Here is a 26050-nt window from a genome sequence, read left to right on the forward strand (position 1 = left end):
ACTGGGGATTGAGCCCACAACCTGGGCATGTGCCCTTGATTGGAATCGAACCTGGAACCCTTCAGTCTGTAGGCTGATGCTCTATCCATTGAGCCAAACCAGCTGGGACAGTAAAACAGTTTCTTGGTCCTGCTGTTTCCCCCCTCTTTCTGGGGTTTTATAGGTTCTGTACCTGTAATGAGGCAGGGCAGTGCCCGAACTCCAGTGCTCGCTGCCACCAAGGAAGCCTCGTAGGCACCTCGCTCATCCCGAGGTAGGACCTGCTCTAGCCGCTGGTCCATTGAGACTGTGAGCACCCAGTCTCGAACCTCTTCTCTCTGAGTCTCCTGGGAAGGACACAGGGAGCACAGCTTCATACAGGGCCGGGCACATGGGAGGATGGTTAGTGGGGGAGTTGCTAAGCCGTCATCCTTTCACCCATAAATGGTCCTTGAATTGAGGGTCAATCACACCCTTAGCTTTTTCCTCTGTTTCTACTTTCACTGAAGGAATAGTGAGGACTGAGGTCATTCCAAAGATGTGGGCTGATGGCTGGTACAAAGGGTTGGGAGGACCATCCTAAAGTGTCCTCCCCTCTCAGTGCACTCACACTGGCGAGCCTCCCATGCTCCAATCCTGGGTCCTTACCGGTATGTGCTGCTTGGCTGGGAGTGGCACCTCAAAGGGAATGTCTGTGTCCTGAAAGTCAGAGTGGTCAAGGGCATCCAGAGTCCCTTCCTCGATTGCCTGTGGCAGAGTGAGCAGCCATGAGATAGTCCCAGCTTGTGACAGGCAAGACCTCTGCACCTCTGGGCACAACCTCCCTACTCACATCGGTCAGATCTAAAAAGCGGTTGAGGAAGATGAATGCCATGTTCTCCCAGCCAACTGCCTGCAACAGAGAAAAGTTGCAAGTGGAAGTGAGTGGCTGGGCTTGGATGCTGCTTCTGCAGGATGCAGGGGAAGAGTCCAGGAAGACAGGAAGCTGCTCTCTTCTTACCATCAGCCCCACACTCAGCTTTGTTCTACCTGAGCACACGGGGTGGTCTACCTACCAACTTTTGGTCTTGTCTCTTTAACCCCACCTTTCCTCGTCCCAGCTTACCTTCGCAGCGATGCCTGCTTCATAAAAGGCTTTGTCTGCAGGTAGTAGCTGGGTGTGACGTAAAAGCGAAACAGAAAGCTTGGCAGCCACAGTTTCCTGTGGATTAAAGTCAAAGCACTGTGACCCTGGCACTTCAGTGACTGAGCTACCAGACTGACGATCCTAGGACGGAGGCAGCCATCAAGCCAGAAAACCAACATCATTGTTAAACTACTCTGCATCTCAAGCCATTCTGGGTCTTAGTATTTTCATCTTCACAGGACTGGGCACAGAGTATATATAAAGTTCCTTCCGTTTTTAGAATTGTATCATCTAAGAACATGAAATAATGATACAATCTGTTATTAAGGCAAAGGTATATGTATAAGAGTTGAGTACAGAAATCATGGGATTTGAATGTTTAAGCATAATGAGGCTGCACTGTGTGGGCACGGAGCCCTGAGAAGTTAAAAGGAGGCAGGGAGAAAACCATCTCAGCAAGGGTTAAAGAGTTATTTGAACAGAAGAAAAGTGAGGAGAGAAGTGGGCGAGGGTTGTGAATCCAGAACTTGAATTCATTCAACTTCATACATTTGAAGAAACGTCCATAAGACTGAGTGCTTCTCCCCCATCCATCTCACCAGCTGTTTGATACTCTGGGCCGCAGAGCGAGTGGCATAGTAATGAGCGATCAGCAGCATCGTCTCAAACTCCTCATGTGCTGGAGAGTTTGCCTCACTGGACTTCACCAGGTTTTCACACTAGAGCAGACAGAGCATAGCCTGGGTCAGGGATCAGAGGAGTACCAGGGCCAGAGAGTGGTCAACTGGTGGCCATCTGGACGCAGGGAGGTGAGGTACATCAGAGGGTAAAGATTCATGTGCATGAAAGACGAGACGAGGACAGGGACAGGCGGTCCACTGTTGTGGACCCGACTTCCTCACCAGGTTGAAGAGGACATCCCGAAGGTCAGCCCAACTGTGGTAGGCCTCGGCACTGTTGGTCCCAGGTGAGTTCACCATGTCAGTGAAAATCCTTTTGTAGATGTTGAAGTTCTGAAGGTAGAGGGGTAAAAAGAGCTGAGTGAGAAGGGGACAAAGTCATTGGAAGTTGGGTCAAAGAGGAAAAAAGGCTGTAAATGTGTGTGTGGAGGAGCTAGGAGACAATGTTGGAGGAAGAACAAGAGTAAAAAAGGAACTATTTCCTACTAACTGGTGATCTGTGACTGGGCAAATATGTGAATGCCAATGCAGTCTGTGAATGGGCTAATACTCCAGGGAACTGTGATGCTCAGATATGAGAGCCCTGTTCATTCACTGGGGGAAATCGGCCCTAGAGTTGTGTGTAGGGAGCTCAGGTCCAGCTGCATTGGATAATGAACCCCCATCCCCAGGCTCTGACAATCAGTGGAGAACTAGACACCTGGAAAGCTGCTGCGTAGTCTTTTGAGATCTTCCCCTGGGACCTCCCCTAAAATCTCCACCCTAAAACCCTTACAACGAGAACCCAGAGCGTGCTCCCCTAGGAGCATGCCTGCGCCTCCCCTCCCTCCCCCCCCAGGCTTGTTACCATTACTTTCTTCCCAAGCTCCTACCTAGGCCCTTCCTGTTCCTGTGTGTTGGCTAAAAGCTTGGGAGGTTGGTGCTTCAGTGGGTAAATCCTCCAGAGGGGCTGTACATTTTGGAGGAGACTGGGTGGGGTCCCTGGGCATGATACTGATCAAAGAATCCTTAACAAAGACAGTTCCTGAGGGCAGGGAGGTGCTCGAGGAGAAGGAAACAGTTTCCCGGAGGAAACATCCCAAGGAGAAGCTGGTACCTGTGGGTTCGCAGGGGCTCCATGCTGCACATACAGGGCCAGGGCCTGGGCACAGTCCCCCTCTCTGATCAGGTGAGTTGCATACAGAGCCACGTACTTGTGCAGAATCTTGTAGTTCTGCTCCGGAGGTGGAGGAAAAGCACGGGGGAGGTGGGGTCAGGAAGACCAGGCAGTAAGGGTGGGGTGGTGACTAGAGGCTGTGGATTTGTGTAGGAGGCGAAAGGCCAGCTTGGCCTCTGACCCCAATGTATGACTAAGCTCTTTGATGCTGATTAGTCATCTTTTGGGTTTAGAGGAGTAGGAGAGAGAGCTCTGGGACAGGTGTGGAGTCCAGGGAACTTGTACAGAAGAGCTGGGAATGGGAATAGAGAGCAGTACCTGCTTGGTAGCTGTTTCAATGCACTTGTCCCACTGGCCCTGCTCCACATACAGGTCCAAAGCAGCCACCACATCTACACCCACCAGCTGTGGATCAATGGAAAAAGAGTTAGGGGAGATATGACAGGAAGGGGAGAAGAGGGAGAGAATCTCTTGAGTCTCTGTGTGTGATCTGTCTCCTGCTAACTCCACAAGTCTCACCGAGTCCACTTTGCCCTGGTTCTTGAGGAAATCTTTATAATGCTGGTCCACATAGTCTTCATACCTGTGAAGATGTACAGAGAAAATACTTCATGGTCCCGGGGTGGTCTCATGGTCATACCCTTCCCATGAGAACTTTCTCCCATTTTAAAAGGAAGTAAGAACATTTCTCAGAGAGAAGGGGGATATGAACTCACCGGGGATCTAACTCCTTGGCCACACGCTTGGCCTTGTTCCACTCCTCACCCTCCATGAAAGCATCGATGGCTTCCTTGACTAGGTCCAGGTTCAGATAGAGCTCTGCAGCCTTCATGGTGGGAAATAGAGACTGGAGACCGTCTTTCTCCTCCTCACCTCCGTTTCCCCCTCTGTGGACTCTTCCTCTGTTTCCCCAGAACTGCGTGCCACCAGTGCCAAGAGGCCCACCCACCTCATGCACCTTCCTGGGTGTAGAGGTCACCATTCTACCCATCTCTGTGAAATCTGTCTTTTCAGTCCCAGCACCCCACTTACTGCACTGTGCTTTCCAATCCCAATCAGCTGGGGTCCTATAGTCCGAACCACTTCCAGACTGCGTTGGGGAGGCAGAAACTTGATGGAGAGTTCGGCTGCCTGAGTGGTGGAACAGAAGATGGAAATAGGTAGTAGGAGAGACAAAGACCGCTAGGGCTCCTCAGCCTGATTTATTTATTTATTTATTTTTTTACCTCCAGTTACCACCTTTCTCTTAAACCTTCCCTCACCTTCCACCCTCCTGGGAAAAGCCTGCCTTCATGGTCCTTCAGAGCCTTTACGCGACCTCAGCGCCTCTCTGCTTGTCCTCTTTTCAGACACTCTTCCTGTCTAAGGTCACTGCATTTGGTCCTGCCACCTTTGACAAACTTGTTTCTCAAGTTCTTTGTCACAAATAGAATCTTGGTAACATGGCATAGGAAATCCTAAAATAGGCGCCCAGGACATTTTGTAAATATTTGTGTTGGGTTTTTTTGAGCCTGTTTCCTCATCATAAAAGTGATGGTTTGTCTAGACTTGTACTGTCCAGAACAGCAGCCACTAGTAACATGTGGCCGGGCCCAATTGAGATGTGCTATGAGCTTACATGCACATTGGATTTCAAGGACTTAGTGTGGAAAAGGAATGTACAACATCTTTTTTTTTTTTTTTTTTTTAAATATTTTAATAATTTTTATTTCTTAAAGTATTACAAAGAGTATTACATATGTCTCCTTTTTTCCCCCCCTTGACATTCCCCCGGCCCCTACCCCCCGCCCCCCCCCGCCCCGTGTCTTGTGTCCATTGGTTAATCTTATATGCATGCATATAAGTCCTTCAGTTGGTCTCTTAATCCCCCCCCCCAACCCTCCCCAGGCTTCCCACTGTAGTTTAACATTCTGTTCAATGTTGCTCTGCTTCTGTATCTACCCCTGTTCATCAGTCCATACTGGTCCCCTTTATTTGTCCCAACCTCACTGGAGTAGTCTCAACCTCACCAGGGCCGTCTGAGCCTCACCAGGGCCATTTCAACCTCACCGGGGCCGTCCCTACCTCACGGGGGCCGTTTCAACCTCACCGGGGTCGTCCCTACCTCACGGGGGCCGTTTCAACCTCACCGGGGTCGTCCCTACCACACCGGGGCCGTTTCAACCTGACCGGGGTTGTCCCTACCACACCGGGGCCGTTTCAACCTGACCGGGGTTGTCCCTACCACACCGGGGCCCTTTTGACCTGACCGGGGCCATCCCTACCTCACGGGGGCCGTTTCAACCTCACCGGGGTCGTCCCTACCACACCGGGGCCGTTTCAACCTGACTGGGGTTGTCCCTACCACACCGGGGCTGTTTCAACCTCACCGGGGTCGTCCCTACCTCATGGGGGCCGTTTCAACCTCACCGGGGTCGTCCCTACCACACCGGGGCCGTTTCAACCTGACCGGGGTTGTCCCTACCACACCGGGGCCGTTTCAACCTGACCGGGGTTGTCCCTACCACACCGGGGCCGTTTCGACCTGACCGGGGTCGTCCGTACCTCACGGGGGCCGTTCCGACCTCACTGGGGTTGTCCCTACCTCACGGGGGCCGTTTCAAACTCACTGGGGTCGTCCCTACCACACCGGGGCTGTTTCAACCTGACCGGGGTTGTCCCTACCACACTGGGGCCGTTTCGACCTGACTGGGGTCGTCCCTACCTCACGGGGGCCGTTTCAACCTGACCGGGGTTGTCCCTACCACACCGGGGCCGTTTCAACCTCACCGGGGTCGTCCCTACCTCACGGGGGCCGTTTCAACCTCACCGGGGTCGTCCCTACCACACCGGGGCCGTTTCGACCTGACCGGGGTTGTCCCTACCACACCGGGGCCGTTTCAACCTGACCGGGGTTGTCCCTACCTCACGGGGGCCGTTTCAACCTCACCGGGGTCGTCCCTACCACACCGGGGCTGTTTCAACCTGACCGGGGTTGTCCCTACCACACCGGGGCCGTTTCGACCTGACCGGGGTCGTCCCTACCTCACGGGGGCCGTTCCAACCTCACTGGGGTTGTCCCTACCACACCGGGGCCGTTTCGACCTGACCGGGGTCGTCCCTACCTCACGGGGGCCGTTTCAACCTCACCGGGGTCTGTACAACATCTTAATAAGTTTTTATATTGATTACATGTTGAAATAATAGTTTAGATATACTGGGTTAGATAAAATGTTATAATTATTTTCACCGTTGTTTTTTAAAAAAATTTATTTGAATGTGGCTACAAGAAAATTTTAAATTACATGTGTAACTTACCTTTGTGACTTTATTTCATTTCTGTTGGACAGTGCTAGTCTAAATGACCTTTGAGACATCTCCAACCCTAAAACTCAGTAAGTCTACAAACCAAGTATTCTGTGAGCTTACTCTGCTTCCACTGTGATGCTGACAGCCTCACCAGATTCTAATTTCCACACGCTGTAATTTAGCTATAGACTATGCTAATCCTCCTGGCTTTTCCCCCACTTATGCCTTTAAATAAATAAATAAATAAATAAATAAATATATATGTATATATATTATTTATTATATTAATTATATTATATTATTATATTTATTTGGTTTCAGAAAGGAAGGGAGAGGGAGAAAGAGACAGAAATATCAATGATGAGAGAGATTCATTGATTGGCTGCCTCCTGCACACCCCCTACCAGGGATTAAGCCCACAACCTGGGCATGTGCCCTTGACCAGAATTGAACCCAGGACCCTTCAGTCCGCAGGCTGACGCTCTATCCACTGAGCCAAACCAGCTAGGGCTTTAATATATTTTTACTGGTTTCAGAGAGGAAGGGAGAGATAGAAACATCAATAATGAGAGAGAATCATCGGCTGCCTTCTACACATCCTACACTGAGCCCAAAACCCAGGCCTGTGCTGCCCTGACAGGGAATCGAACTGTGACCTGGTTCATAGGTTGACACACAACCATTGAGCCACGCCGGCTGGGCTCCCCCACTTATTCTTGCCTCTCTTTCTTTACCTGCCAAACCCGTCAAGGTTTAATGTGCCCCCGTCCAGGAAGCCATCCTCTGACCGATCTGAAGAAGGTATAGTCATGTACAGAGCCTAGTAAACAATGCCCTGGAGTAACACAGCAGATGTTTAATAAATACTTGCTGATTAAAACCTGCTAAATGCTCATCATCAGTCGTCGGTCCTTCTCCTTCCTTCCCCTCCAACTTCTAGGGGCTGTTCAATTGCAAGGCCCCAGAAGTTGAGGGAAACTCTACAAGGGCATCATCCACCAACATTTTATTTAGGGGGCTGATCAGTCTCGCTCCTTCATAACTCCTAGTACCACAGGTCCTCGAACCTAAGGCACATCACTTAAACTGTACGTGTATCCCAATTTCAAAGACACTAAAATGTGATGATTTATGTCTTAGAACTGATGAAGCATGTTGGCTTGGCTTAATCTGCTAAGACTTTTTGGAGCTGCTGGGTAGAGAAGCTCCTGCTTTCTTCACAGCTCCGTTGGGCTCCAGCTCCAGGGTCTGGACTTTGCCCTTCCAGCTCTGGCCCCAGGCCTCGCTCCTTCTCACAAAGCCTCCCTGAACTTCACTTTGAATCACACACTTGAGTGGTCACTAAGGTGATCACTTCACTCAGATTCAGTATTAATTAATTGAGCCACATGTTAGTCTAACTTCCCTGGATTTCTGACTGTCAGGGTTCTGTCTTTTATCCCCTTGATAGCCTTTGCAAGTTCTGGATCTAACATCTGGCAGGCACTCAGTAGACACCTGCTACCTGATTGAAAACAAAAAGGTGGAGGTAGGAGGAAAAAGACGGGTCTGAGGAGTGCTGGGTGTGAATGGAGGCCTGGGAGGGTGTGGCAGCCTTACCTTCATCCAGCACTTCTCCACCAGGCCGCTGCTTCCTGTGTCCCGCACTTTGAGGTAACAGTCGACCGCAAGGCTGTGCTCCCCAGCCTGCTCCCACTGTCGAGCCTGTTCCACGAGCCCCTCCATGCCCCTGTGGAGAGGACAGTGCTGGTGACCAGGAACAGGAGGGCAGCCTCTCCTGTGCCGCTTTATACCCACTCCACCCCCAGCCCTGCCCACATTTCCTGGCCCCTCGGCTTCATACCTGGCCCCCTTCTTGGTAGCTTCCCGCTCATACTCCTCCTGCAGAGCCTCCAGCTGGCCGGGCATGTAGTCCTTGCAGATCCGCAGGGCATCACTCCATAATCCAGCCTCCTGCTCAGATTTCCAGGGATCAGGAGGGCAGAGGCAGGCGTGACCGCCTCCCACTGCTACATGTGGAATGGACCACTGACTCCTGGGTCTTTGGACCTGTCTTCTCCTTCCTCTTTCTCGCCTTCCCCTCCCCAGTACTAACCTGATCTTACTCAGTACTAGAGGTCAGTGTAAGGCTCTGTAGGCTCACATATGCTCTTCCCCTCCCCTCACGGCCCTGAATTCGGCATTTGTCCCACCTTATAGTAATTGAGGGCCAAGCCTGGCCTCTGGGCCCGAAGCAGCAGTCCTTCTGCTTTCTGAAAGTCCTTCTCCTCCAAGGCCCCCCGGGCCTGCCCCACCAGCACATCGGCGACACTGTCAGGGTCGTGGGCTTCGGCCACACGCTGAGCAGCTTCCCAGTCCTGGTTATGGACAAACCTGCTCCCAGATGAGAATATAGGAGAGGCTAAGTATAGGACTGAGGCCTCAACCGTGGGAGGCAAACAGCCATGCCACTGAGTGGGTACAAGACTTATTGGTACTAGGTTTGGATGAAGGTGAAGATGACAAAGATCCTGGGGCTGGGCTTGGGAGGACAGGATTTAGGAATTTCTGGGGTAACTCACATGAGGACTGCTTCCTTGGGTTTACCAGCCCTAATGAATTCAGCTTCAGCCTCTTCAAATTTACCCTAGAGGGAGAGAAAGGCAGCCACACATGAGGAGATTGGCACCACAGGCAGCTCTGAGACCGGAGGGGTGAACATCTGGCAGCAGTGGGCTGGGGGGTGGGAAGGAGGGCTCGGTGGTCAGAGTCAAAAGCAATGGAGAAGGGTCACCGCCATACCTCGTCCTCCAGGTACATAGCGTATTTGAGATGAATCTCAGGGGTCTTGTGCTTGAGGGCCAGCCGAGAGAGTTCAAAAGCAAATTCAAAGGAGCTGAAAGGGAAGGTGCAGGTAAGGTTTGCCTACTCAATACAGTGGGGCCTTGACTTATGAGTTTAATTCGTTCCGTGACGGAGCTCGTAACTCAAATTACTCGTATGTCTAATCATAAAGTGAACGAGTGAGACACACGATGCTGGGCTGATGTTGTGGCGTTCACTGTGACGTTCGCTGCGCCAACTAGCGGTGGGGTATCTGAAGCTGGCTCGTAACCCGAATTTTAGCTCGCAACTCAAAGCAAAAAATCAGCCGAGAGACAGCTCGTATCTCGAAAAACTCGTTAGTCGGGACACTCGTAAGTCAAGGCCCCACTGTACTTCCTTTTATAAGAGGAAAAGGGAAAGGGAGGGCAAGAGAAAACAGAAGGGGCAAGAATTGAGGGGAAGGGAAAGGCTGAGAAAGAAGCTGGTATGAAGTGACAGAAAAGCATGGAGAGATGGAGAGAAAGGCAGGCAGCCCTGTGACGTCACCTCACTGCCCCCGGGGATTAGGACACATTTGGAAAAGCCTGGGCTGTGAGGAGTGGGACGAGCAGGAGGGAGGGCAAGGAGGACTGAGCCTCAGCACTACACCGACAGGGTAGGAAGGGCTCCTGGTGCTCCTGCCTCCTCCTCCTGGGCCACACCTCCATCCGCAGAAAAACAGTCTCACAGATGAGTGAGACTACCTGCCCGCTGCACTCTGGCTCGATGCAGGGTTACTACAGCTGCTCGTCATGTTACTTAAGAAAAGCTCATTTTGCATTTAACGGACTCACACTTCTGTTACTCAGTAGTAAGTACTGGCTCAGTGCATTTTAGCTGTTCTCGCTCCACTTTTGTTCTTAGAACAGCCGAAGATTAAACACTGTTCTGAGACCCAGGCGATAGGGGAAGAGTTACTAACTCATCTTTGCCTCTCTGTCAAGTCCTTCTACCACATGTCTTCACTCTGCCTCAGCTTTTAGGAATGCTCGAGTTCTACATCCTTCTCTTTCGCTATGCTATGCAGAGGCTCTGTCCGGAAAGGGCCAGTGGAGAGAAGGCTTGGTGCCTCACCAGTTGTCGGCAGCATGGTCAATAGCAGCTTCCAGAAGTCCCAGCTTATTAAGCAGCCTCACTGCAGCCTCTCCTCCCAGGCTCTTTGCCCAGAGATAAGCCACCTGTTTGTGGGCGTTGGCTCCTCCGTGAGTCTTGGCCACCTGTAAAGCAAAGCCCCTCGCCATCCTCCAGAGCAGGGCTACGTGGCTGCGCCCTCCACACCTCTGACCTGACCTCAGCTCTGACAAGGATCAGGTACCTGCGCTAGAACGACAGGAAGAAGGCTAAGTTTCAGGGGCTCTTATCCTGCTTACGGTCCAAGGATGGATTTCAGGTAGTCCACAAACCCTGAACATGGCACGAGAAATTGGGTATATAGGTGTGGCTATAAGAGAGATGGTGTGGCCTGGATCCCTTACCCGGTAGGCCTCTTCCCAAAGCCCGCTGGACCGGTACATGTTCACTGTTGCCTTCCACTCCTGGGCCTCGAGGTAGTGATACTCGGCCTCCTGTAGTCGGCCTTCAGCCTCCAGCTCCTGGGGAAAGGTGGGTCAGCATGAGAAGGGCAGAGGGAGCTTGAGGAAGGGGTGAGCAGGGACAGAAGGGCTCACCTTGCCCAGATGCAGGTGTGTGTCACCGAGGAGATCCGGGTGGTGCTTGCCTACCAGGCGGATCATATCGTCATACAACTTGTGCTTTTTGAACATGGTAATGGCAAGATCAGGCTCTTCCACTGTCACATACAGCCTGGGGATGGGAGATACAGGTGGGCCTCCTAGACCCACATTCCTGTTGCTGGAGCCATTCCTAAGAGGTCTTGTCACTGCCTTCTGAACAGAGGGCACACACCCTCAGACCCCAGCCCTCCCTCCAGCTCTGACACCTCATCTCCTTCCACACCTGTGGGGCCTCGGCTCACCTTTCAGCCTCGCGGTACTTGCCCTGCTTCTCCATCTCCTGCGCCTGGGTGATGTACAGCACCGACACGTCTTCTGGTCTCATGCACTTCATCGCCAGCTGTGCACACAAAGGCAGAGCAGCCTCAGGTGCCAGTTCCCAGGAGAAGCAGAGGGCTGTGCAGAGCAGTCAGTGAAGGGGGGCTCGAGGGAACTTGTTTTCTCAGGACTCTGCACTTTCTCATCACCCACAGGAGTGTGGTTACTGCCACTCTCCTAGTCAGCTCAGGGAATTCCAAGGCCGTAAGAAGCCAAGTAAGAACTATATTTTGCTAAGGCATGAGGGTCAGAGATGCCCTGTGCTGGGGTGCTGGGGGCATATGTTCCCATTACCATGCTCCTACCGTACCCACCGGCTTCTGGGGGCAGAAGTGAGAACACAGCTGCCAATGTCATAGGGTGTCAGGAGTGGTATTCCAGCTCCCCCAGCTCCCAAGCCCATCTGATCTTCAGAATTACAGGTTTGGGAACACGGGTCTCTTCATCCTTGCCTTTCCCTGTGGCTAGGGATCGAAGTTACCCAGGCTACATTTTGGTACTTTCTCAGCTCTCTGGGAGCCCATGGGAATGGGAGATCAGACACTAAGGAGAGTGGCACCACCACCACAAAAGAAGAATTCTCTCGTCATGAACTCCACCCACTTCTCTACCTTGTGCGCCTGCTCCCAGGCGCCAGCCTGGGTGTACATGTCTATTGCATCTTTTGTCCGGTCTCCCTTAATGTAGAGTTCCTCAGCAATCTGTGGTTGAGAAAGACAGATGCAAAAGGTCAGAGCGACAGGTTAAAGCTGCCAGTAGGAGGAAAGAACAAACCTCAGCCAGGCTGGAATAGAGCCTGGGGTACCGTTATCATGCCACAACAGAGGAGAAAAGAAGGCTATGGGTGCCTCACACCTTCTGCTGCTTGGAAGAGAAGACCAGCCCCAGAACAATGGGAGTTTAAAGGGCCTTGCCTTTCTGTTAAATTTTAACTAAGTTGGAATTATTCATGAAGAATCACTCATGCTGGCCCAGGAGGGTCTGTGTCATGCTGGAATGAAATAGGGTCAGTAAACCGTTTGTTTCCATTCAGGTGGCGATGCTGGGCTCCAGAAAGAAGGACTTGGTGAGGTGGCCCCCACTTCCTGTTCTGGGTTCTCTCCTTGTCGTCGGGTACTGCATTGCCTCAGGCTGCAGAAAGGGCTCTTCCTCACCTCATACTCCTGCAGAGACGCATAGTGCTGGGCCACGCGAGGATAGTATTTGGATGCAGTGTTCCGGTCCTGCAGATCTAATATATAAATTGCCTTCTTCCACTGGCGGGCACCCAGGGCAGCCTCAATTGCTTTAATGGAGCACCTGGCACAGTGGGAAAGGCATAAATGTGTCAAAGGAAAGAGGAAGATGGATGCAGGTAAAGGACACCTCGGGCATACTCTACATTTTGAGATCTTTTCTTCTAGGCCTTGGTGTCCTTACTTGCCCCAGCACCTCTCCCCTCACGTCCCATCTCCTCTGCACCCCAGACCATCATACCTGGCTTCAATATAGTGGTTAATGGCGGCGTCGAGCTGCTTCTGCTGCACCAGGTGGTCCCCCCAGGCTTCCTCTAGTTTCATCACTTGCACTGGGAATGCTAATCGAGCCAGCTCCACCGCTGCCAGAGATGGAGAGGTACTCAGCTGAGACTTCCAGGGATGGGACTCGGGAAAAGGAAGACAGGGAAACGAAGTGCAGGAAATCAGTGAGAAGTGGAGGCACAGAGGAGAAGCGAAGCCAGTCAACCTGAACAGATGCACCAAAATAGGACCGGGGACTGTTTGGGCAAGAACCGACGACAGTGAAGGGTGGGTTGTGGACGGCTGGTACCTTTCATGAAGGCGCTGCCTTTACAGTAGCACTCCAGGGCCCGCTGTGGGTTTCGAATCTTCTCAAAAAGATCACCTGCCTGTTAACATACCGTATTACTACAAGATACCCCCACTACACAAAGAATCAAGTGTCAGCCCCCAAAAGAAGGGAGGGCTATGCTCTCTGACTCCTCTGGGTAGGAAAGGGGCGCCGAGCCCTGGAGATAAGGGGCGGGAACAGGAAGTCAGCCATACCCTTTCGTACAGTTCCCCCTTGATAAGGGCTGCGGTGATGTGTTCTACCAGCTCGGTGTTGGCTAGCAGTTCCTCTCGGGTCAGCACCAGCCGAGCAGCTCTGGCGGGGAGCCCGGCTTTGAGGTAGAGGCTGATGGCTGCTAGCCCATCCCCTTGGCTCTCCTTCAGTTCGCCTGCTCGCTCCTCTTGCTGGGTGTCCATCAGCCACTGGTAGTAACCCCGGCGCAGCTTCTCTAGGGCAGGGTGTCCCTGGACATATAACAGAGGAGAACTGGGAGTCACATCCCTCCTTCCCACCTTTCTGCTTCCTATGCTTCTCCAATCCCACGGTAACAATGGAAATCCCCCTGGACACCAATGTCCTAACACCTCTCACCATGTCAATTCCCAGCCCCAGCCCCAGCCCCGTTCCAGTTCCTACAGCCTCCTTGACAAGAGAAGGTTTCTGATATTGGTGGAACCGAGTTCTGAACCACTGTGGAGAAGACAGAACCTTGAGTTTACCTTGGCCTCAGCCACAGCGATACACTCGTCCCAACGGTGCAGCTCCTGGTACATGTTCATGGCCTCCTCAACAGCGTTCTAGGGGAACCCGGGCAGGGGAAAGAGGGACACCAGGAAAATATGAGCATCAGAAATCAGCAAGTTCTCCTCGGCCCGGCTAAGATGCCAGCCCATGTGGCCTTGACTTATACACAAACAGAGATGGATTTATTGTGAAACAAAAGAAGATTAAGCTTCAGGGAAACTTATTTGACAGGCTCCTCCCAAGGCAGTTTTTTTTCCTTTTTTTATTTATCCTCACCTGAGTATATGTTTATTGATTTGAGAGAGAGAGAGAGAGAGAAACATCTATTGGTTGCCTTCTGTACGTGCCCTGACAGGGGATCAAACCTGCAACCTTTTGGTGTATGGCATGACACTCCAATCAACTGAACCACCTGCCAGGACCCCAAGGCAGTTTTTTTTAAACAGGGCTCCTCAAATGGTATAAGCTTCAGCCCCATAAAATCCAGATTTTCCTCCATGCACAAGATTTATAAAGACAGGCTCTGGAGTGCAGGGGAAGACAGACGTTTTATGAAAGAGAGTAACTGTAAGGACTAACGCAGAGAGGGAAATTGAGTGAAACTAATGGTATAAACATTTCTATAATTCTCCCCAAACCTTTGGAGGCCCAGCTAACCAGTGCTCTTCCCTCCCCCGAGTCTGCCTGGGTTTTCCCCCCTCTGATCCCCTTATCCATCCGGTCCCTCTTCCCCCATTGCCTGTTCCAAGAAGATCATTTCAGCCAGTTTGTAGTTCTTCTCCAGCATGGCCAGACGTGCTCGGACCCGATAAAAGTCTGTTCCTTCTCCACCCTGCGGGGAAGAGGGAGGTTCCGGTTAGTCTGTCAGTGCTGCGGGAGCCATTCTGTCTGTGCAGGCTGAGACAGGGAGGCCTGAGAGGCGTGGAAGCTACAAGACTTGGAAAGCTGAAAAACTTCAGGAGCTTAGAGGCTTAAGGTTTGGCAAGAAATTCCAAAATGGTCCAACTTAAGGGTGCAGGCGGGGTGGGCCGGTAGAGGAAATTAGTTAAAGCTGGAAAGCTAGGATTCCTGGAGCTGAGGACTAGGAAATCTCAGCTGGAGACATTGAATGAATCGGAGGACAATACTTGCATATTCCTGAGACACTTGGTCTGCAATCTTGTTGGTCTCATGCAGGAATCGAGCTTTTGCTACGTGGCCCAAGGCAGAAAAGCACCTATGGTATGGAAGCAATAACAGGAACAGTAACATTATTATAGGATCATCATTAATTCACTGGCTCAGCAGGTACATACTAAGCATCTATTATCTGCCAGGCGCTGTCTTGCCAGAACTGAAGACACAAAGGGAATAAGACAGATGAGGGCATTGCTCTTAGGGAACTTACTTTCTGGTGGAAACAAAAAATTAGTTTAAAAAAAAAGATAATTTGAGAGAATGGAAAATAAAATGTGTGATATTATAGATAGTGACTCAGTGACTGAGGGAACTATTTAAGGTGGCAGTCGGAGAAGGCCTGTCTGAGGTGCTGACATTTGAACTGAGACCTGAATATAAGAAAGATGCAATCACGTAAGATGGGGAAAAATTATTCCAGGCAGAGGGAGCAGCTAGCGTAAAGGCCCTGCGGCAGGAGTGAGCTTGGCAAGCTCAAAGGGCCAAAAGGGTGCCAGTGCGGCTGGAGGCAAATGGGCAAGTAGGTACCTGGCATGGGAAGGAAGCAGCGGCCAATTATTGTAGGGCCCTAGGACATGGCAAAGGGTTTGGGTTTTCTACTAAGTACAACAGTAAGATGCTAAGCAAGTAAATGATCATCTAATTTATGTTTTAAAAAAATTACTTCAGCTGCTATGGGCTGAATGGACCTAAGGGTATAGGACAGTCTCAGGGAGACTACTTAAGAGGCTTTTGCAACACTGCAGGTAGGAGATGGTGGTGGCCAGTTCTAGGGTGGAGGCAGCAGGGTGGGCAAATAAGAGACTCGGATCTGTTTTGAAGGCCCTGGACCAGAGTCCCTTGGACTTGCTGACAGGCTCGCTGTGGGGAGTACGGGGGAAAATGGATCAAGGATGACTCCTAGCCCCAAGAGCCGCAGTCGACACTGACTGAGCACCTACCATCTGTGCTCTTTGCACAGATGCTCTCACCTGTTCTTCACTATCACTACCCTTCTTCTTTACTATCCTTCAAGGTCAATTCTATTATTTATTACCCCTATTTACATAGAGGAAATTGAGATACCAAGGCTTGGAAAGGTTATGTAATCTCTCTAAGTTTACACAAACTGATAAATGGAGCCACGGTTTGAACTCTAAGAATCTGGAGTCCCGAGTTTGTCCTATGAACTCCACTCCTATACCATACTCAGAATATACACACCAATGCAGGAATTGTTAAAAAACTTTGAAGCGGCTCCCAGTTACAAGAACAGGCAGCACACACAGTAAGAGACACACGCCTGCAGTCCAGGATGGGGAGGTCTGGGGTAACTACTATGGAAGGGCTCATGGCATCTGCTGGCGTGGGAAGTGAACACGGGGGAGGAGCAGCCCACACGTCCAACACCCACGTGGCCAGCCCCTCTGCTGCCGTCACCTCAGCTCTACAGTCCCCCTCACCACTCAGCAATGTGTAGCTGCCTCGCCTCCAGCGCCAGTTTACTCAAGGTTTTCCACATGGCCTCTGTTTCCGGGGTCATCTTTAGAGTCTCCAAGAAGGCTGCTGCCCTGGGGAGGGGAGGAGCCAAAACCCAGGGATGAGTCCAGGGTCAGGAAGACACCGAGGAACACTGGCGATGGGGCAGGGCAGGGGAGGGCCAGGCACATCCTGCTGAGATACGGCCAGTTTTACCACCCGTCCCAGGTGGCTGGTTACCAGCCCAGCTCCTCACCGGTTGTAGTTGCCGTCATCAATGGCTGTTCCAAACTCAATGAGGTTCTCATCCAGTGTGTAGGCAACTGTAGTCACACCTTCGGTCACCATCACCTCGGTCTTTCCCCCTTCCCGCTCCAGACCTACAACATCACCCTGTAAAAAAGCCCATCCCCCACCACACCCCAGTTCCAAGTTAGTGTCTCCACTGAGTCAACTGCAGAACAGACCCACCCTCATGCTCACACAGCGAGGGAATCACAATGACCCTGTTTTCCTAACAGCTAGTTTCTCTCAAGAAGATAAAATTTCCTTATCTGTGCTATTATCCTCGGGTTAAAGTACACTCGTAGCTATGATGGCACTAATGCCTGCAGGTAAGGTGACAAAATGTGACATCCACTTCCGCTTCCAGCAGTACCAGGACTAGGTATTCTTAGGGATTTTCCCCTAAAAGACAACTTGACCCTGGCATACTCTTTATTATTATTTTTTAAACCCTCACCTGAGGAGTGAGGATATTTTTCCATTGATTTTTAGAGAGGAGAAGGGAGGGGGTGGGAAGAAACATAGATGTGATAGAGACACATCAATTGGTTGCCTCCCACACACACCCCAACTTGGGGTGGGGATCGGACCTGCAACCCAGGTACTTGCCCTTGACAGGGAATGGAACCCATGACCCTCCGGTATACAGGCTGATGCTCCAACCACTGATATACTCTGGCCAAAGCCTGGCATACGTTTTAATGCATTGCTGAGTTCAACTGAAGAAATCACTAGGAGTGCTTCCTACCCCCTCTTCTATCCTTTCTCCTTGAGACAGAGACTGAGAGGGAGAGGGAGAGGAAGAGGAGAGAAGAGAGGAGAGGAGAGGGGAGGGGAGGGAAGAGGAGGGGAGGGGAGAGTAGAAGAGAAAAGGAAAGAAAAGAAAAAAGAAAAGAAAAGAAAAGAGAAAAGGTCAGCAAGCTAAAACCTGAGCAGGAAAATACGAAAGGTAAGCAAGTGTGAAGAGTGCATTTGCTCTGAAGGTAAACACAGCATCAGGATGGGTCCTCTAGTGCAACAGGGAGGCCAAATCTGAGAATCCCTCCTTAGACCCAGGATCCTCTCTTCAGTAATGGGAACCAACGTGGCCCAGGTCACTGATATGCCTGACTCCTGCAGAAGCAAACACAAAGCACCTTGGGAGGAAACGTTTTAGGTCCCTGGGACTCCAGAATATCCAATCTGACATGAGCTCGTAATTTAAAAATACCAAATGCAAGTTAATCACTATAAAGGGTAAACAATAACTATGGACAATAGTTTTGGAGTTCCAAGGATTTCAGATATTAAAAATGTCAGTTATGAAAAAAAGTTATAGAATATAAAATAATTATGGCTGAAACATCTAAAGACCCAAAAGATGAAGTGAAAAATTAAGCAAGGAACAAGAGACTATAAAAAATGGTCATCAGAGTGGGAGGTAAAAAACAAAGCATTATGAAAAATTTAAATTTTAAACTAAAAAATTGATGCCCAGCCGGCGTGGCTCAGTGGTTGAGCATCAACCTATGAACCAGAAGATCACGGTTTGATTCCTGGTCAGGGCGCATGCCTGGGTTGTGGGCTCAATCCCAAGTGGGGGGCATGCAAGAGGCAGCTGATTGATGACTCTCTTATCATCAATGTTTCTATTTCTCTCTCTCCCTTCCTCTCTAAAATCAATAAAAATGTATATATTTTAAAAATTGAATGTATGGTTTAAATAGCAGATTAGATAATGATGGAAATGAATTAATGACCTGAAAGTTGTACCTAAAGAAATGATCCAGAATGTAGCATGGAGTAAGAAGGAGAAAGAAAAGAAATATGAAAGAGAAGTTAAAGAGGTATATGAGACAGGACAAGAAATCTAACATGCCTAATTAGAATTCTGATGGAGAGACTAGAGAATGCAAGCAGCAACGTTTGAAGGATAATAGCTGAGGAATTTCCAAAACTGGTGAAAATAGGTGTACTCACAAATACAGGAAGCACAATATATAATAAGCAGAATAAACAAAGGAAATTTATATTGATACACATTGTAGTGAAACTTCAAAATACCTAAGAAAAAGATTTTTAAAAGCAACTTGAGAGAAAAGACATCACCTATACAGAACAAAGAAACTGGCATCATGATGGTGAATCTAAATAAATTGTCTGTATAAAATAATATCTAACTTTGGGGATAATAAAAGAGAATTAAAATAAGGGGCAACAATGGCGAGGGGAAGTAATTGAAGTTAACAAAGGTTCCCTTTAATGTCCTTGTATTGTTTGCAGGGGAGTGGGGGTTAGATGCTGATTACTTTTAGACTTTGTTAACTTAAGTACATGGTAAACTTTCAAGAGTGATCACTATAGAAATACAATGTATAACCTCCAAGTAGGGGTGGGGGGAGTGAAAACATGGTGTTCAAAAAGGACAAAACCCCCTAACCTTAATCAGTCTAAACTGAGGCAAAAAAAAAAAAAAAAAAAAAGGAGAAAAAAGAGATAAAGAAAAAGAACAAAAAGTATCAAGTGCTTTATCCTCACCCACACAGTCATCTGGGCTGGCACAGGGGCCTCTCTTGTTTCCATAGGCTCCTCCCAGATTTTGGAAGATGTGTGTGTGTGTGTGTGTGTGTGTGTGTGTGTGTGTGTGTGTAATGTGGCAGGACAGAAGAGAAGGTCTGATCTTTGTCTGAGAAAAAAGGAACTGGAAGTCTATGGCTTATAACAGAGAATCAGCCCACAAGGACGTGACATAAGAACTGCCCTTCCAGGGGGATTTTCCGGCCTGAGGGAACGCCTCGGTAGGACTGGGTGGATTCCCAGGGCCACTGTAGTGGAGACCATACTCCCAGGGTCTAATATAATGTCAAGAATCTGAACAAGAATGGTTCTAGGGCCTGGTCCACTGTGAGGAAAGAGGCTAAGCTTTTTTTATTATCAACTCCAACACAGAGATTATGGGTGGTGGGCAGAGAAAACCAAGTAACCTTCGGAGCCTCTTCAGTGCTCTAATCAATCAGCCTGACATTATGCCTGCGGTGCCCTGGTGTCGACATACCTTTACCGAGGTCATGGTGACCCTCTCAGGTGCCTCAATGTTGTACCACACACACAAGCTGTTTCGGTTCTGAGCCACCAGCACATCACTTCCTGGGACCCACTGCACATAGGAGCAGAAGTTGAGGATCATTGTCTTCGAGCAGCTTTCAATATCGTACAGATGCAACTGAGAAGGGAGGGGCGGAGAGCACAATTACATGGGGATAGGCGGTGATTTGGGATCTTGATCATTTCCCTAATGGTGAAATGTGCTGAGCTGGCCCACCAGTCAGGTACATGCTGAATTTCAAAGCGCACTGACTGGCAACCCTTGAAGTTTGAGTTGGCATATTCTGACTGGCCAAATAAGAGATGACCTATATAGAGCAAAGATCTACACCCTACAAATTTAAGTTAGGTGAAGGTCCAACTTTCATTCTTACAGTAACTGGGCCAGAGTTACCAGCCTGGATTACAAAACGAAGGCCACCAGCCCGGACGGCATGGCTCAGTGGTTGAGCGTCGACCTATGAACCAGGAGGTCACGATTAGTGCACATGCCCAGGTTGTGTGTGTGTGTGTGTCTGTCTGTCTGTCTGTCTCTGTCCCTTTCTCTCTGAAATCAATAAACACACACACACACACACACACACACAAAAGGCAGGCCACCAGACAAATTAAATGGTCTGGAATTTGTGATGGGGCTTTCGCCTAACAATGAGAATAAAATAAAAAATCATCAGATAGCCGAAACCGGTTTGGCTCAGTGGATAGAGCGTCGGCCTGCGGACTGAAGGGTCCCAGGTTCGATTCCGGTCAAGGGCATGTACCGTGGTTGCGGGCACATCCCCAGTGGGGAGTGTGCAGGAGGCGGCTGATCGATGTTTCTCTCTCATCGATGTTTCTGGCTCTCTATCTCTCTCCCTTCCTCTCTGTGAAAAATCAATAAAATATATTAAAAAAAAAAAATCATCAGATAGTCTCTTTGCCCCCGAGGTTGAACTCTGGTGATACCATATTGAAATCAGAATTAATAAGGGGCCAGGAGGAGACCGTCAGGCCAGCTACAATGCTGTCGGACTTGTGTAGCTGACGAGCACTAGAACAGCAGGTGTGGGTAAAGGTCAGTGAGGCCCAAGGAAGAGGAATGCAGGGGGAAGGGAGTTTCACAAGGACACACTTGTGAGTGGTAAGAGAGAAACAAACTCTCAAATTCCTCTATTGATTTTGGTGCCATCGTGACACAATCTCCTTAAGGGCAATAGAGTACGGGCTGTGATATCAGATACAAAGAATGTTGATTCTTCTGGGCCTTGTGCTATGGTAATGGCATAGCACCCAGAAATTACATCCCATCCTGCTCCCCACGCCCTGGGAGCAGCTATACCACATCCTCTATGGACCAGTCAATGGCTAAGGCCTTAGTAACCCTCCTCACACGAAGTTTCCGGTCCCGGAAGAGAAGCTTGTGCCCAGTCTCGTTAAGTTCCAGCCAATCCACACGGCTCTCATGGCTGATAGTGCCAATGTTGTAGCCACCAATCAGATCCACTAGAGAGCAAAAGAGACAGGATTAAGAAGAGACGTTCCACATAATCATATACAGGGCAGGGGGCGCTCTGCAAAAGTCTGGCCTTACAATTACAGGTTGGGTTTTAAGACTGTTACATCAACCTAGAGTATGTCCTGAGGAATTCAAATGGCCAACACAACATAAGTTTGCTAAGATGCTGGGTTTCTTCAAAAATTGCTGAGGTTTTGTTTAACTCTATAGTTAACCCAAAAAATGTGTTTCCTCTCTGGTGCTCTTGGAGTTGTCCCATAGTAGATCAGAACTATGGAGCAACTGGCTTCTATTACTCATGAGATCCTACAACTGGGAAGACCAACTTAAAAATGAATTTTCCTTTAATTAGGAAGAAAAATAATAAAGCCATGTTTTAATGCTCTAATTATAAGTAGAGTCATAGAATGCTAGAGCTGTGGGGACTCCATTTTACATACACTGAAGATGAGACCTAAAGAGTGAGGTGAGCCTGGCCAATGTTGCTCAGTGATTGGGTGTCAACCCATGAACCAAGAGGTCGCTGGTTCGATCTCCAGTCAGGGCACGTACCTGGGTTGCGGGCTCGATCCCCAGTAGGGGGTGTGCAGGAGGCAGCCGATCAGTGATTCTCTCTCATCATTGATATTTCTATTCTCCCTCTCCCTTCCTCTCTGAAATCAATAAAAAATTTTTTTTAAAAAGTCTGAACACTGCCCTAACTGGCTTGGCTCAGTGGATAGAGCGTTGGTCTGAGGACTGAAGGGTCCCAGGTTCGATTCCGGTCAAGGGCATGTACCTTGGTTGCAGGCACATCCCCAGTGGGGGGTGTGCAGGAGGCAGCTGATCGATGGTTCTCTCTCATTGATGTTTCTAACTCTCTATCCCTCTCCCTTCCTCTCTGTAAAAAAATCAATAAAATACATTTAAAAAAAAAAGTCTGAACACTAAAAGACACTGAAAAGGAGAGAAAAGGCAAGCCATAGGCTGATATAAAATACCTGCAATGATAATACCCACCAAAGGCTATAAATGCACACATACAGAACTCCTTCAAGTCAATTTAAATAAAGAAGACCTGATTTTAAAAATAGGCCAGGGATATGGTCTAGCAATTCACAGAAGAAGAAAGCGAAAGCCAGTAAACAAATGAACAACAACAAAAATACACAATTAGATACTATTTCATCAAGTTGAGTCAAGTTGAGTCAAATTATGAAGTCAGGCAATGTCAAGTATTGGAAAGAATGTGGAAGAACGGAAACTCTAACTGCTGGTGGGAGTGTAAATTGGTACAATCTCTTTGGAGAGCAATATGGAAATATTTAGTGAAATTAAAGATGTGTCTCTTCTATGATTCAGCAATTCCACCCTAGGTATAAATCTTAGTGAACTGAAACACGCTAACAGTGAAAAACCAACAACTTAAGTGTCCATCAGTAAGAGACAAGATAAAAGACCAACGGTACCTATAATGAAATGTTTAGGATTTGACAGAACTGGGTGTGGATACACAAGTAATAATAATCTTAGTATTATTAACAGCTAACATTTATTAAATACTTATTATGTACCAACCACTAGTCTAAGTGCTTTTCATATGAGGTAGCTGGTATTTTTATCTCCATTTTGAGGATGAGGAAATTGAGATACAGAAAGGTTAAGTAACTTACCTACGACCACACAGGTACTAGTAGAGAGGTGGGGATGCTTGACTCCAGAGCCCTGTTCTTTACATCTACACTATAAGGGATGTATTCTCTAGACTTCTTAGAGAATACTATGCTATTCTCTATACTTGTTCTTTTTCTATGCTTAAAACATTTCATGATGAAAAATGAACAATTACAAACCAGTGAAATACAAATAAAGTTTCTCATCACTAGTTACTAATGACAAAACATACAGAAAATAAGGTCCCTTCCAGTTCTAAGAGTCTATGATTCTATGAAGACTAAACAGGAAAATTTATAAATTTGCTAATGGTTCTTCTCTACAGTTCATAATTTTTCAGACCTAACATAGATGTCTAGAGAACCTGAATAATTATATGGGCAGGCCTATATATGTACCAACATATGGACATATGGAGTTGACCATTTCACATATCCACTGTAGAGTGGGGTCACACAGTTACATCTAATTCCTGGCTCCGCCACTGTACACAATCCTGTGATATGTAAGTGCACTATAAACATCTATTTTAATAGTTATGAGAGAGTCTTACTTACCTATAGCAATAGTCTTAATATCAATAAGGTAAGCCAATTTCTTATTCTCTTCCATTCCCTTCTGACGCCTCTCATTAATACGGACACTGAAACATGAAGGTGAAGTAAGGCAAAAGAAGGAAGCTGGGATGTTTATTAAGGGCTCAAGTACCACATGGGATGAAGTTTTAAGGTTAATCTGAGGACATAGGAGTTAGAAGTCAAAAAGGAATTCTTTTGAGTTTCAAATTTTAGAGAACCTTGTGGGGTTACCTGATGAGGTGGGGGTTCATGAATTCCGTACGTACAGAACCCAGGGTATCATTATTCCCATATTCCACCAGGGTTAGCTCCCCAGCATTGAAGATCATGCATACCTGGGGATGAAGAGAATTGCTATATGGTGGAAAGGTTGCATGAAGAAAGAGAGAAACAGTAAAGGGAGATGACTGTCAGTTCAAAAGGACTCCCACTTTTCTCTCTGTTCGTTCCTCTGCCCATTTCGCCCTCTGCCTTTCTTCATCTGCTGTCTTCTCAACCTATTGCCACTTGCCATCCTTCTGACACGAAGGAGCCGGAAGGAGGCTTATGAAGATGGTGATGGTGAAAAAGCTCTACTCACATTTTCATTTTCAAAGAAATACTTCTCATTGCCACCAGATCCCTGCCAAGCTATCTGTAAAAAGAAGACACAGGGAACAGTGTGGGTAAATGCCCAAGACAATGCCGAAAGAATGAAAGGGTGGGAGGCAGAGAGACTGAGTCTGGGGAGGCTCTGATGTTGCACAAAAGTGGTGCTTTGTCAGCTCTTGCCCTGGTCGCTATGTTTCTGAGAGGTGCCATAAACACAGGCTAACAGTGGTGATCTGTATTCTAGGACTCCAAAGCTCCTGGGCCTCATTCCCTGAAACCAGATCCACAGTATCAGAATGTTAGAGCTTCCTATGGAGATCTCCCCCTAGGAACCCTGGCTCCTCTGAAGTAGCATCTCAGGAAGTCCCTTCCCAAGGTGGGTGGGGGTAATCAACCAACGACCCTGTATGCATATATATATATATATATGGCCTGTGGACACAGACAATGGGGCATTGAGGGCCTGGGGTGAGGGGCGGGGGTGGGCTGGAGGGGGTCAATGGGGGAAGAAGGGGGACATATACAGTACTTTCAACAATAATTATTAAAAAATTAAAAATAAATAAAGAAGTCCCTTCCCAGCCCCCCACTCCCCCATCTTGGTTCCTACCTCACTAAGGCGATTCGTGTTCAGGTCCCCCAGGAGCAGTGTGTCTGATGTGTGGGCCACCAGGTAGCGTTCCTTTCCCAGGATTTTCACTTCTTCCACCTCATAGCCATAGTGTGACTTGAGTACCACTCGGGTCCCCGATGATAGGTTCTTCACAATCACCTGGGTGGGGTACAAGTCTGAGCTCCCTAGGCTCCCCGACCCAAACGAAGGGTGAACATGCTGTGCCCTGTGCCCACCTCCATAGCACTAAACAAAGCCGATATCTCGTTTCCTCACCTGGCCTAAGGCACCTGGGTAATAAGAACACCGCACATTTACATAGTGCTTTACCGTTTATGAAATGCTTTCATATGTTATCTCTTTCAATGCTTATAATACATATGATTCTGAAAGTTTCACTGGACAAAACCAATCACTCTTCCTATGTTCCCACAGCTTTTTGTAGAAACCTTTATGGTAACTTTTACCACTGTTACTATATTATTTTTTTTTATGTCTGTGCCTTTGCTGGAATGATCTTCTCGATTACGGTACAGGGTGTTACAGATAATTATCTTTGCATTCACAATGACTAACAGTGCTGACACACTGTTATGGATAAATGGATAAATGTTTCTGGAGAAAATGAAAGAATGAAGGAATCAATGAATAATAAATGAAAAGAAAAAAGTAAGTGCCCTAGCTGGTTTGGCTCATTGGATAAAGCGTCAGCCTGCGGCTGAAGGGTCCTGGGTTCGATTCTGGTCAGGGGCATATGCCTGGTTGCGGGATCAATCCCCAGTAGGGGGAGTACAGGAGGAAGCCAATCTAGTGTTCCATCATTCATTCAATGATTCTCTCTTATCATTGATGTTTCTATCTCTCTCCCTCTCCCTTCCTCTCTGAATCAATACAAATATATATAAAAGAAAAAAGGAAGATTAAGGTAGAGAAAAGAAAAAAGCGGGCTAGGGAACTAAGAAATTAACTTGCAAGATCATACACAGTGAGCTCAGAGGCTCTAAAACATCAGAATTCACCCTTGTACTCCTACTTATCAACTTCACCAGTTGACATCAGCTAGGCAGGGAAGTTTTAAACCAGGAAGATGTAAGTGGCAATCTCCATACCCCTTAAGCCTGATGCTTAAACCTTTTCTTATAATAACCTGGAAGAACTACTTCAGTAAAGTTGCCAGAGAGCTGGCCTGACACGTTCTGTTCCCCAGAAAAGCTCTGCCGAAGGTTACATTTGACACTGGCTGTGGCCAGAAGGCAGGGAAGTATTCCAAGGAAGAGTGAGCCAGGACAAGATCTTGGAGTGGCAGGCTTTTAGCAGCGTACCTGGCTGGGTCCCACATAGGTCAACTCAAACTTGTTCTTATAGATGCTCCTCCGGAGGCAGCAGTCAAACTGTTCCACTCCCCCACACAGTGTGCCC

At 48.4% G+C, this 26050-nt stretch overlaps 1 protein-coding gene across 2 annotated transcripts in view; it reads right to left on the reverse strand.

The window, feature by feature from the left end:
* IFT172 (intraflagellar transport 172) overlaps window positions 1-26050 on the reverse strand; it is a 34259-nt gene that overhangs the window by 670 nt on the left and 7539 nt on the right. The window contains exons 10-46 of one of the 2 annotated variants that reach the window (XM_070428896.1): window positions 25954-26049; window positions 24629-24790; window positions 24008-24061; window positions 23659-23762; window positions 23407-23492; window positions 21071-21183; window positions 19652-19819; window positions 16589-16725; window positions 16317-16424; window positions 14830-14914; window positions 14438-14530; window positions 13674-13751; window positions 13170-13418; window positions 12934-13012; window positions 12601-12721; window positions 12279-12423; window positions 11736-11825; window positions 11049-11146; window positions 10741-10876; window positions 10549-10665; window positions 10148-10290; window positions 9011-9104; window positions 8791-8855; window positions 8422-8602; window positions 8073-8182; window positions 7829-7958; window positions 3974-4072; window positions 3658-3767; window positions 3461-3524; window positions 3260-3346; window positions 2882-2998; window positions 2008-2118; window positions 1705-1824; window positions 1085-1180; window positions 812-871; window positions 628-726; window positions 173-326 (exon numbers count right to left, since the gene is read on the reverse strand). In XM_070428896.1, coding sequence (XP_070284997.1) covers window positions 173-326; window positions 628-726; window positions 812-871; window positions 1085-1180; window positions 1705-1824; window positions 2008-2118; window positions 2882-2998; window positions 3260-3346; window positions 3461-3524; window positions 3658-3767; window positions 3974-4072; window positions 7829-7958; window positions 8073-8182; window positions 8422-8602; window positions 8791-8855; window positions 9011-9104; window positions 10148-10290; window positions 10549-10665; window positions 10741-10876; window positions 11049-11146; window positions 11736-11825; window positions 12279-12423; window positions 12601-12721; window positions 12934-13012; window positions 13170-13418; window positions 13674-13751; window positions 14438-14530; window positions 14830-14914; window positions 16317-16424; window positions 16589-16725; window positions 19652-19819; window positions 21071-21183; window positions 23407-23492; window positions 23659-23762; window positions 24008-24061; window positions 24629-24790; window positions 25954-26049 — 4159 coding nt within the window. The other variant, XM_070428897.1, reaches the window with a different exon arrangement.

The sequence above is a fragment of the Myotis yumanensis genome, unplaced genomic scaffold (assembly GCF_028538775.1).
Source record: "Myotis yumanensis isolate MYYU_CA2020_CCGP unplaced genomic scaffold, mMyoYum1.0.hap1 SCAF_11, whole genome shotgun sequence".
NCBI lineage: Eukaryota > Metazoa > Chordata > Mammalia > Chiroptera > Vespertilionidae > Myotis > Myotis yumanensis.